This window comes from Schistocerca gregaria, chromosome 1 (assembly GCF_023897955.1).
Source record: "Schistocerca gregaria isolate iqSchGreg1 chromosome 1, iqSchGreg1.2, whole genome shotgun sequence".
Lineage (NCBI taxonomy): Eukaryota > Metazoa > Arthropoda > Insecta > Orthoptera > Acrididae > Schistocerca > Schistocerca gregaria.
In genome coordinates, this window is record NC_064920.1 from 664,603,176 (window position 1) to 664,616,750 (window position 13,575).

General features: G+C 43.3%; 1 protein-coding gene across 1 annotated transcript in view; it reads right to left on the minus strand.

Annotated features, from left to right (window-relative positions):
- Positions 1-13,575, minus strand: part of LOC126362173 (gamma-1-syntrophin) — an 809,668-nt gene that overhangs the window by 97,051 nt on the left and 699,042 nt on the right. The window contains exon 5 of the mRNA XM_050007857.1: positions 8,758-8,922. Within this exon, the coding sequence (XP_049863814.1) occupies positions 8,758-8,922 (165 nt within the window). The remainder of the gene's footprint in view (positions 1-8,757; positions 8,923-13,575) is intronic.

Consider the following 13,575-nt stretch of genomic DNA (forward strand, 5'->3'; position numbering starts at 1 on the left):
ACCGCTACAAATCGTTTAGATCCGCCAAACCACCTTCTGACGACCTCACCCTCCGTGCCCAGCGACTAATTGTACTTCTGTCGTGAGCAGATGCTTCATAGAATTTGCACAGGCGTTTGTGACTATTCTCCATGGTTTCTTTCTCTGTAGTGAGAAATTCAATGACGGCAAATTGCTTGTAACGTGCATCACTTACAGACGCCATTTTGAAACTGACCTGCAGCTACGCTATCTGTCGTAAGTGACGGAAACTTGGCGCGCTCACTCAGGAGACTTCGAATAATAGATACGTAACGTGTCGCATTTGTAACATTGTTTTCGTCTGAGAGAAAAAAAAAAAGAAGCGGTGCATTACGTTCTGGGGTCTCGCGGTTAAGTCGCTCAGTCCGGAACCGCGTGACTGCTACGGTTGCAGGTTCGAATCCTGCCTCGGGCATGGATGTGTGTGATGTCCTTAGGTTAGTTAGGTTTAAGTAGTTCTAAGTTCTAGTGGACTGATGACCACAGATGTTAAGTACCATAGTGCTCAGAGCCATTTGAACCATTACGTTCTGGGCAACCCTAATAAAAAAGAGAAGCGAAGCGTTTGAGATGTGGTGCTATAAACAACGAATAGCTAAGGACCTTGCGTTCCAGAGTCACAGAGGAGAGGAAATTTTGGCGGGCCATAACGAACCAATCAGAAGGCAAATGACTAAAAAAAATTGGATTAAGAATCTTGTAAGAAGACTGTAAATGTGAAAGAGTGAAAGAGACCTGGAGACATTGGAAGATATGTCGACTGTGTAATGGTACGACAGAGATTTCGAAACCAGATTTTATACTGTAAGGCGTTTCAGAGTGCAGATGTGGACGCTGATCATAATTTATCAGTTACGAACTGTAGATTCAAAATGAATAAATTACAAAAAAGGTAGGAAATTAAGGAGATGAGACCTGGATAAATTGAAATACCAGGAGGTTGTAGAGAGTGTGAGAGGGAGCAACGACTGACTGAAACAATCGAGAAAAATGCAGTGTAAGAGGAATGGGGAATTTTGAGAGATGAAATAGTGAAGGGAGCAGAGGATCAAGTAGGTAAAAAGATGAGGCCTAGTAGAAAACTTGGAGGTACTGAATGTAAATGACGGAAATCTGAAGGTAGAAGGGGTAAGAAACAGGGAGCAAAAGGCTGTTTACAACCTGCACAGAAATCACAAGACACTTATAAAGAGTCGATGGGTACGAAAGGGAGGCAGTGGTTGACAAGGCAGTGAGACAGTGTTGTAGCATACCCCACCATTGTTCAGACTGTATATTGAGCAAGCAGTAAAGGAAACAAAACAAAAACTTGGAGTAGGTATTAAAGTCCAGTTAGAAGAAATAAAGGTTTTGCCAATGATATTGTATTTTCATCAGAGACAGCAAAGGACTTGGAAATACAACTAAATGGAATGTAGGCGCATTAAATCACGTGTTGCTGAGGAAATTAAATTAGAAAATGAGACACTTAAAGTAGTAAATGTGTTTTGCTATTTGGGCAGCGAAATAACTGATGATGGGTGAAGTAGAAAGCATATAAAATACAGGCAGGCAATGGCAGGAAAAGCGCTTCTGAAGAAGAGAAATCTGTTGACATCAAATATACATGTAAATGCTAGGAAGTCTTTTTGGAAGATATTTGTATGGAGCATAGCCACGTGGAAGTGAAACAACATGGACAATAAACAGTTGAGAAATGAAGAGTAGATGCTTTTGAAATATGGTGCTACACAAGAATGCTGAAGATTAGACAGGTAGATAATGTAAGTTATGAGAAGGTACTGAATAGAATTTGTGAGAAAATAAATTTGTGACACAACCAGACTAGAAGAAAGGATCAGTTGGTAGGACATGTCTGATATATCAAGGGATCACTAATTTAGTACTGAAGGAAAAAAATTTTAAAGGCAGGTAAGAGATGATTACAGTAAGAAGATTTAGAAGGATGTTGGCTGGAGTAGCATGGAGAGCTGCATCAAATCGTTCTTTGGACTGAAGACCACAACAACAAGAGAACTTCTAAATATGCATCATGAAAGAGAATACAGGTGAAAGGTAACATAGATGTATACAAATGAGGTCACAGAAAGTCAAGAGGCCAACAGGACTGTAGAAGCATGCTTAATAAGGGGCAAGAGAGATGCAGGTAAGGGAAGATTAAAGAGAGCTTTGGAGGAAAGAGAAGCAACTGCATGGATATCAAGAGCACAGATGTCAGGCAATAAAAAAAAGGAGGAGAGGGAAATCTGAAAGTCAGAAGGAATATGTAGAAGAACTACACAAGTGAAATAAACTTGAAGGCAATGTTATACAAAGGGAAGATGAAATAGCTACAGATGAGATGAGAGACATGACACTGCAAGAAGAATCTGACAGTACTGAAATACTTAAGTCAAAAGAAAGCCCGATATCCCGAGAATGAGGTCCTTGCGAGAACCAGACATAACAAAACTCTTCCTTCTGGTGTGCAAGGTATAGGAGACGGACGAAATACCCCCAGACTTCAAAAATAATTTAATAATTCCAGTTTCAAAGAAGGAGGTGCTAATAGATGTGAATAATATCGAAACATCAGTTTAGTAAGTCATGGTTACAAAATACTGGCATTATGAAAGAAGCCGAGCTTGGTGAACATCAGATTCGGTTATGGAGAAATGATGAAACACGTGACGCATTACTGACCCTACAACTTATCTTAGAAGATAGGTTAAAGTAAGGCCAACTGACCTCTATAGAATATGTGAATTTAGAGAAAGCATTGACAGTGTGCACTGAAACAAAGCCTTTAAAATTTTGATGATAGCAGGGGAAAAATACAGGGAATGGAAGGCTTTTTCTGACATGTACAGAAACGAGACTGCAGCTATGAGATTTGAAAGGGATACAGTGGTTGAGAACGGAGTAAGAAACAGTTGTACCATATCGCAAATATTATTCAATCTATAAACTGAGCAAGTGGTAAAGGATACTAAGGATAAATTTGGGAAAGGTATTAAGGTTTAGGGAGAAGAAACAAAAACTTTGAGGTTCGCCGATGACATTGTAATTCTGCCGCACTTGGAAGTGTGTACTATCTTGAAAAGAGATTAGAAGGTGCGTATCAATAAAAGTGAAATAAGGGTAATGTAACATAGCAGAGTTAAATTAGGTGACGCTGAGGGAATTAGACTAGGAAAATACACACTAAAAGTCGTATGTCAGTTTTTCTATTTGAGCAACAAAATAACTTATAATGGCGGAAGTAGAAAGGATATAAAATGCAGACCTGTAGTGGCAAGTGTTTCTGAAAAAGAGGAGTTTCTTAAAGTATTATATAAATTTAAATAAGAGTAAGTCGTAATCTTTTCTGAAGGTACTTGTCTGGGATGTAGCCTTGTACAGAAGTGAAACACAGCCGACAAGTAGCTCAGACAAGAAGACAATGGAAGATTTTAAAATGTGGCGCTATAGAAGAATGCAGCGGATTAGACGGCTAGACTGAACAAGTTATGAAGAGGTGCTAAGTCAGATTGGAGGGAAAGAAATTTATGGCACAACATGCCTAAAAGAAGGGATTGGCTGATACGAGATATCTTAAGGTATCAAGGAATCGTCAATTTGATAAGGGAGGGGAGTTTGGGAAAGTAAAAACTGCAGTGTGAGACCAAGGATTGAATACAGCAAGCAGTTTCAATTTGATGCAGGTTGCAGTAGTCATGCAGAAATGAAGAGTCTTGTACAGGATAGACTAGTGTGGAGAGGTGTATCAAGCTAGTCACTGGACTGAAGACCCTAATAGAGGGTGTGTGAGGAGATCAGGTACACAGGTGCTAATGCTGACACAGGTGCGGTGGCGGTGGGGGGAAGATGAGAAGAATTTTTCTTATCTATATTATAAAGAATAACATTATCAAATATTTAAATGATAAATTATCACCACTAATGGGATGCATAGCCAATCACAGTTTGGATTTCAAAATTAGCACTCTTCTTAGACAACTATTTATACATTTACAGAGCACATAATGGAATCTTTAAATGATAAATTATCACGGTGCCGATGTGTGACTTAACGAAAGCATTTGATTGCGTTGATCATAATATTTTATTAGAGAAATTAAGTTTTTGTGAAATACGTACCTCGGCACATGCCTGGTTTAGTTCTAATTTAAGGAACAGAATGCTGGAAGTTACTCTAGGCCGTTCGAGTAGTAAAAAGATGGAACCCATATCATCTGCATGGGGACAAGTTGCATCCGAAATCCACAGTGTTCGGTCATTGGCCCACTACTTTTCTTGATGGATCAAGAACCAGACTTTGTGCGATTTGCAGATGATAGAAGCATTTTTGTGGAGCAGAGGAAAGAAGCACCAACAGAGTAAGTAATAAATGATGTTTTTATGATAGTTTGTGTCGTGGAGAAATCGTGTGTCTTATTACCGGCAGTTTCCAAAAGCGTCGTGGCGCGTCGTGTTTAAGTTCCACGTGGAAGCAGGAAAGTGATGGTAATATTGTTTGCGAGTAGCTTAATTCAGTAAGGTGAAATTGTTTTACCAATTGGAATTAGTTTGTCTCACAAGCTCCTTGAATTGTGATGTATGAGATGTTCAGATTTGGATAAATGTTTTAAATCCTGTACAAATGGCTTCCATAATTTAAGTTATTTCACCAGATTAGTTCGTTCTTTCTTTAATGATGAACCAACCCCGTTACGAATGTTACAGTAGTCGTGCAAGGTTCAGTTAAGTGCACAGATGGGAGCGCAGCGTAATCACAACTGTATCACAGGTAAGGATAGGTAGGGTCAACAGACCGAATTTGTGCAGCTGGACTTCGAGGACGGTGTACCTGATGGTAAGTCTGCGTCGAGCTTACGTCCCGCACTGCTGTTAGATCACCGCTTACCGCCACATACAAGCTGTTCGTATTACGTTGCAGAAATGAGTGGTGAACTGATTCTTCCTCTTGTTGTAAACCGATGTACTTAAATTTTTGGAATAAATTATCAGTGAGGGTTATTTTATTTTTATTTAGCTCAAATTGATGTTGTTGTTGTTTTGGACTTTAGTCCACAGACTGGTCTGAGCAGCTCTCCATGCTACTTTATTCTTTGCAAGCTTTTTCATCTCAGACTAAAGTACTACAACCTACATCCTTCTGAATCTGCTTGCTACATTCAACTTTTGGTCTCCCTCTACAATTTTTATCTCCACAATTCTTTCTAGTACTAGGTTGGTAGACCATATTAATTAAACAACAGAGAGGATGTTAACCATGTTTCAACTTGTCATCTTGCCCCAGACTTCCCTATCTCGTCTGTACACATAGGTTATCTAAACCACATATCTGGTTGCCTGAGAGGCTTCGAAACAGTAAAAAATTTGGAAATTTGTGGTAAGGTCTTATGGGACCAAACTGCTAAGGCCATCGGTCCGTAAGCTTACACACTACTTAATCCAACTTAAACTAACTTACGCTAAGGACGACACACATACCCACGCCCGAGGGAGGACTCGAACCTCCGACGGGGAAAGCCGCACGGACCATGACAAGACGCCTCAGACCGCTCGGCTGCCCCGCGCGGCCGTAACATAAAGGGTACAGCAGTCTGCAGTGGTTTATTGTCACTGGTAGAGATGTCATGTTCGAAAACATGTTATCAGAAGTATATCTTAAGTACACGGGTGTCCAAAATTAAAGGAACAAACAGCTATCTCCCCATCCTGTGTCTAATTCACGATATAATCACACAAACTGTCAATCAGATGTCTGTACGATCGTCTTCTGCACAGAGTATGGCATTCCAGCCAACGGACAACCATGCCAACGACGACGTCGAGGCACCTATGAATCGAGGTAGCGTTTGCCTGGTAGCCTCACATCCACAATCGCTTGGTGCACAGACACAGACGGTGCAATATGGCACAGAGAAGATGCCTACCATACTCTCTGTGCTGGAGGACCACAGAAAGGGAGGACAGTCGCAAACCGATGTGGCTCGGTGGCTTAATGTGAATCGTTCTGGCGGTGGTTTACTGACACCGAAACTGTATCCCGAAGACCAGGGCAGTGCCGACCATTTGCGACTTGAGAAGAGAGGACCGTTAGTTGGCTGTAAGGGCACTACGGCACCGCCTTAGTAACGCACGACAACTTACATCTGACCTCGCACCATCCACTGGGCGTATTGTGTCGAAGCAAACGGTGCGCAGAAGGCTTCAAAAGGGTAGCCTTTATTGTCAGAGACCTGCTGTGTGTTTGTCTCTGACACGTCTTCATGGAAGGGAATATCTAGATGGAGTCATCAACATGCCACTTGTACACTCAAACAGTGGGCTAATGTTGTTTTCACAGATGAGTCCCGATTTGGTCTGGAAAGTGATTCTCCGCAGATTCGTATCTGGAGGGAACGTAGAACACGATTTCAGAACTCAAACATTGTGGAAAGAGACCGATATCGAGGAGAATCCCTAATGGTGTGGCAGGGATTATGTTTACCACTCGAACCCTAATTCATGAAATTGTACGGGTGAATTGGCTAGGTTTAACTGCTGTCAGGTATTGAGACGAGTTCTTGGGACGACATTTGCGGTAGTTGTGAGGTGCTGTGGACCCAGACTGCTCGACCTCATACAGGACGAGTGGTTGATGTTTTCTTGGACACGGAAGATATTGCACGCATGGCGTGGCCTCCTCGCTCTCCCGATTGGAATCTCATATAGCATGTCTGGGATGCACTAGGGAGACAGCTTGCATCACGTCAGCAACCACGAACCACTCTCCAAGACTGCGAGCAGCTCTGCAGGAAGAATGGGCGTTATTACCTCAACATGAGACTGATGACACCATTCACAGCATACATCTACATCTACACCTACATCCATATTCCACAAGCCACCTGACGGTGTGTGGCGGAGGGTACTTTGAGTACCTCTATCGGTTCTCCCTTCTACTCCAGTCTGTTGTTCGTGGAAAGAAATATTGTCAGTATGCCTCTGTGGGGGCTCTAATCTCTCTGATTTTATCCTCATGGTCTCTTCGCGAGATATAGGTAGAAGGGAGCAATATACTGCTTCACTCCCCGGTGAAGGTATGTTCTCGAAACTTTAACAAAAGCCCGTACCGAGCTAATGAGCGTCTCTCCTGCAGAGTCTTCCACTGGAGTTTATCTATCATCTCCGTAACGCTTTCGCAATTACTAAATGACCCTGTAACGAAGCGCGCTGCTCTCCGTTGGATCTTCTCTATCTCTTCTATCAACCCTACCTGGTGCGGATCCCACACTGCTGAGCAGTATTCAAGCATTGGGCGAACAAGTGTACTGTAACCTACTTCCTTTGTTGTCGGATTGCATTTCCTTAGGATTCTTACAATGAATCTCAGTCTGGCATCTGCTTTGCCGACGATCAACTTTATATGATCATTCCATTTTAAATCACTCCTAATGCGTACTTCCAGATAATTTATGGAATTAACTGCTTCCAGTTACTGACCTGCTATTTTGTAGCTAAATGATAAAGGATCTTTCTTTCTTTGTATTCGCAGCACATTACACTTATCTACATTGAGATTCAATTGCCATTCCCTGCCCCATGCGTCAATTCGTTGCACATCCTCCTGCATTTCAGTACAATTTTCAATTGCCACAAACTCTCTATATACTACAGCATCATCCGCAAAAGCCTCAGTGAACTTCCGTTGTTATCCACAAGGTCATTTATGTATATTGTTAATAGCAACGGTCCTACGACACTCCCCTGCGGCACACCTGAAATCACACTTACTTCGGAAGACTTCTCTCCATTGAGAATGACATGCTGTGTTCAATTATCTAGAAACTGTTCAATCCAATCACATAATTGGTCTGATAGTCCATATGCTCTTACTTTTTTAATTAGACGACTGTGGGGAACTGTATCGAACGCCTTGCGGAAGTCAAGAAACACGACATCTACCTGGGAACCAGTGTCTATGGCTCTCTGAGTGTCGTGGACGAATAGCGCGAGCTTTGTTTCACACGATCGTCTTTTACTAAACCCATGCTGATTCCTAGAGAGCAGATTTCTAGTCTCCAGAAAAGTCATTATACTCCAACATAATACGTGTTCCGAAATTCTACTACTGAACGATGTTAGAGATATAGGTCTACAGTTCTGCACATCTGTTCGACGTCCCTTCTTGAAAACGGGGATGACCTGTGCCCTTTTCCAATCCTTTGGAACGCTACGCTCTTCTAGAGACCTACGGTTCACCGCTGCAAGAAGGGGGCAATTTCCTTCGCGTACTCTGTGTAAAATCGAACTGGTATCCAATCAGGTCCAGCGGCCTTTCCTCTTTTGAGCAATTTTAACTGTTTTTCTATCCCTCTGTCATCTATTTCGATATTTACCATTTTGTCATCTGTGAGACAATCGTTTTCAGGTATGTACTGCTGCCAGAGGTGGTCATACACTACATTGAGCATATTAAACAGTTGTTGGAATGTGCGTGTCAAGTTGAAAGAAACTAAGGACATTTTTGTCTACCTTTACGCCTGTTGCATCTGTTTACTTTCTGTATTATTTAAACTGTTTGTACTTTACTATCACCTGTTTATAGTGTATTGTGGCAAATTAAACGCAACCTTGCAAAATTTCTGTTTCTTGCTTTCATTTTGGTCACCAGTGCATTTGTACTGTACTTTCGAGCTCAGTGCAAAACAGAAATGTGTAAAGAGACAGCGACAGTGGCTAAGTGAGCAACGAGCCGAGGCTCACCCGTGATGACGTCGACCCAGCGGCGCTGCGAACCGTTGGGCGAGTAGGAGTCCGAGGTGGGGCGGCTGTGGCTGCCGGCGCTGCTGGGCGAGCGCGACCGCCAGCCGTCCTCGGCGCGCAGCTGGTTTGCGCTCTCGTTGTCCAGCGGCGACTCCTCGCGGTGCACTGCCAACACCGACACCGCACCGCTACACTCTCCCAACCGCTCACACACAACCAGTGCGGCAGTTTTACATTTTATGTGCATTATTACTTATTTACACTACTGGCAACTAAAATTTGCTACACCAAGAAGAAATGCAGGTGATAAACGGCTATTCATTGGACAAATATATTATACTAGAACTGACATGTTATTACATTTTCAAGCAATTTGGGTGCATAGATCCTGAGAAATCAGTATTTAGAACAACCACCTCTGGCCGTAATAACGGCCTTGATATGCCTGTGCATTGAGCCAAACAGAGCGTGGATGGCGTGTACAGGCACAGCTGCCCATCGGTTGGAAACTTTCCTCATGTCAGCACGTTGCAGGCGTCGCCACCGGCGTCAGTGCCCTGAAAAGCTAATCATTTGCATATCACATCGTCTTCTTCCTGTCAGTTAAATTTCGCGTCTGTAGCACGTCATCTTCGTTGTGTAGCAGTTTTAATGGCCAGTAGTGTATTAACATTGCAGAGCGACCCACCGCCTTGGTAGCTATGATTGGTCGTTTGCTACAATGATCTAGAAACAAAGCTGCAGAGATGGCCTCATAGTCTTTTCTGCAGCTCCTCTCAGTGTTGTTATTTATTCTCTCTTTTGCATAACTGCATTGTTAATTAAAAACACATGTGATACAAAAAATATATCTTGCAAAAGGAAAACTATGTTCTTAATCTGATGTGCAGATGCTTGGCTTCTCGTACCCCTTTAAAAGAGGGCTGAAAAAATGCAATGTATTCTGATGACACAAACTTACTAAAAAATGTTCCAAATTCAACATTACTAGATACCGTTCAGTTCCACAGCAGACATTATCATACGTGACATACACAGTTATTTTAAAGCACCTTCGGGCTCTCAGAGAACAACTCTCCGAAAACTAAGAGACATGTAGAAAATACACAAATCTTTATCCATCCAGAATGATATTTTCACTCTGGAGCGGAGTGTGCGCTCATATGAAACTTCCTGGCGGATTAAAACTGTGTGCCGGACCGAGACTCGAACTCGGGACCTTTGCCTCGAGTCTCAGTCCGGCACACAGTTTTAATCTGCCAGGAACTTTCATGTTTATCTATGTCTACATACGTTCCCCACATGCCACTCTACAGTGCGTTGCGAAGGGTACGCTGCACCATTACTTATCGTTTGCTGTTCCCCTCGCAGAAAGAGTGAGGGAGAAGCGACAGTCTATATGCCTCGGTACGAGCCCTAATTTCTCGTATCTCACCTTCATAGTCTTTAAGCGAAATGTATGTTGGCGACATAAGGATCGCTTCAAATTCCGGTTCTCTATATTTTCTCAATAGTGTCCCTGGTAAAGAACGGTGTCTTTCCTCTAGGGGTTCCTAACTGAGTTCCGAAGCATCTCCGTAGCACTTGCTTATTGTTCGAACCTACCCCGTCTAGCAGCCCGCCTCTGAAATGCTTCAATGTCTTCCTTTACTCAAGAATAAGTCGTTCAAGCGTCCTATATCCGGTCTCCTTTGCAGATGATCCACTCTTTCCTAGAATTCTCCCAAAATATCTGAAGTCGACCATTCCTACCAGGATACTCGTATGCTCGTTCTATTTCATGTCTTCTGCAACCTTATGTCCAGATATTTAAACGACGTGACTGACAAGCAGGACACTATTAATTCTGTGTCCGAGCATAACAGGCGTGTTTTTGCTAGTAATCCGCATTAACTTACACTTTTCTACATTTAGTGCCATTCGTCACACCAACTAGAAATTTTATCTAAGTCACCTTGGATCCTCCAGCAGTCACTCAACTTGGACGCCTTCCCATAGACCACAGCGTCATTAGCAAACCACTGCAGACTAGTGCTCAACCTGGCCGTCAGATAATTTACTTATATAGAGAACAAGAGCGGACCTATCACACTTTTCTGGGGCACTCCTGGCGATACCCTGTCTCTCATGAACACTCGCCATCGTGACAACATACTGGGTTCTATTACTTTAGCATATCTGTGAATATCCGTGGATAAAATATTTCTCCAAGTTTTTGACACGCATTACAGGTGCTCAATATGGCCGCCCTTTGTGTAGCAGGTAAAGTCAATACGTGCATGGAACTCACTGAAGTCACGGACGCGAATTTCTCGGTACGGTGCGACGACAGCCTCCTTTGAAAATTTGTTCATTTGTCCGACTGTGAGATATTACTTGCATTCAGATTCTTTTCTTGTATCTCATTAGGCATTAGTGGGTGTTTCACGGCAGTGGAGCCGGCCGGAGTGGCCGAGCGGTTCTAGGCGCTTCAGTCTGGAACTGCACGACTGCACGACTGCTACGACCGCAGGTTCGAATACTGCCTCGGGCAGGGATGTGTGTGCTGTCCTTAGGTTAGTTAGGTTTAAGTAGCCATTTGAACCATTTGAACGTCAGTAAATACACTGCCGCTATTGGTGATTCTGTCACGAGCCATAAAAGCAGTGTAAGATTTAGCTACTAAATATAGGGTAATTCCTAAGTAGAAGACGACTGCGCGAAAACTACAAGACGTACAAAGCATACATACATCAGTGCATATAGCATATCTACCGAACGAGGTGGCGCAGTGACTGGCGCACTGGACTCACAATTGGGGAGACGAGGTTCAAGCCCGCATCCGGCCAACCTGATTTAGGTTTCCCGTGATTTCCCTAAATCGCTTTAGGCAAATGCCAGGATGGTTTCTTTGAAAGGGCACGGCTGACTTCCTTTCCAATCCTTCCTTACTCCGATGGGACTGATGAACTCGCCGTTTGGTCCCCCTCCATAAATCGCCGGCCGCGGTGGTCTAGCGGTTCTAGGCGCTCAGTCCGGAACCACGCGACTGCTACGATCGCAGGTTCGAATCTTGCGTTGGTCATGGATGTGTGTGATGTCCTTAGGTTAGTTAGGTTTAAGTAGTTCTTAGTTCTAGGGGACTGATCACTACAGATGTTAAGTCCCATAGTGCTCAGAGCCATTTGAACCATTTTAACCCTCCACAAATCAACCAACAGCATATCTACAGGTTTTTAACTCACATTACAAGCAAAGGCAGCGTTTGTGACGGGTGGAAGAGCACGCGCGTGCACTTATTGAGTGCCCGGACGGGCATAGTGACAACAGCCCACTTTGGAAATCTGTTCACTGTGTTGCCTCTCCGCAGGCGCGAACTAATTCTTTGCGACAGTACGGAGTGCATGATTTGTCTATACTACATATTCTGACTGGTCTGACCCTAGTGCAACTATGCCAAGGAGCGTATTTCTAATCAAAACTCGGCGAGATGCTCTACCCACTGATATGTATCATTCTTCTGTATGTCTTATAGCTTTCGCAAAGTCGTCCTCTGAAACCTTGGAGGTACGAGGGGACTTCAAAAGTGAGTTACACATACCGTCCCACGCTAAGCCCGTTGCGCAACAACACTGGCTTAGTGTCATAAGAGAGTACATATTCTGATTTCCTTGCAGACGCAGTTCTGCTGTGGTACGGTAACAGGTGCTTCACAGTGTGCGATCAAAATGGCTGGTAACTGGAAACGTACTACAAAGCTTTAGTATGAGGGACAGTACGATTCGTGCGATCATAACATCTAAATCTCACGCAGATACACGGCCAAATGCAGTGTCGCGTGCAGCCATAGTGAAATGTCAACAACAATTTGACCAAGGCCGCTCAGAGGTGGATGACGCTGATCTGGAAGGAAGACCAACGACGTCGATAACAGATGGCGGTGTCCAGGCAATCGAAAAACTAATGCACATCAGTCGCACATTACCCAACGTTGAGAACGTTAGCACAGCGGCTCTCGAATGGCTTCGTTGCTAAGGGACTGATTTCATTGTCGACAAACTAAACGGTTGGTAGAAAGTTCCGATTGTTGATTGCAGAGATTTGGTGACTTTTGCGTGTAGTGCAGCTCTCAACAAAGGTTACTTGGCCTGTCTCAATAATGTGTACCTTACTTTTTGGAGTCCTCTCGTGCATATGAATAAACCTGCGCTTTTCTTCTCCAGACTTGGGAGGCTTCGTCTACAGTATCGGGGTAAGGGGACTGTGAAACGTCCCCTTTGAAAAATTTATACACGACTGTGCTTAAACTGACACACAATATTTTTTAGCGCAACGCAATCTGACTTTCAAAAAATCCCTACAAACGAATGGCCCGGACTAACATTAATCTATACCTTTCACAAATCACTTACCTCAGAAAAAATCTTCGTTACTCGAACTACTGCAATACAGTGAGCACCACTACTGCCAGCTAAATAAAAGATTCTAACTACGGAAGGCACTAACTACTGATAGGTATAGTTAGCAAATGAAAGATTTTAATAGAGAACAAACAGTGTATTTACCTTAATAGTCAAAATATATATGATAGTTCATGACATCCAGTCTTACAAATTACAAAACTCCGCCATCTCTCTCCCCACGTCCACCACTGCTGGCGGCTCACCTCCAACTGCGCAACGCTACACGCTGTTAGCATCCAGCTGCCGCTGGCCGACACTACAATGGCGAGTATAACAACAATGCCAACCAGCAACAGACTGCACATGGCACAGCCAGTGATTTTCATACAGAGAGCTACGTGGCGGCGGCGTTACCAATAAAAGAAACCTAAACAGC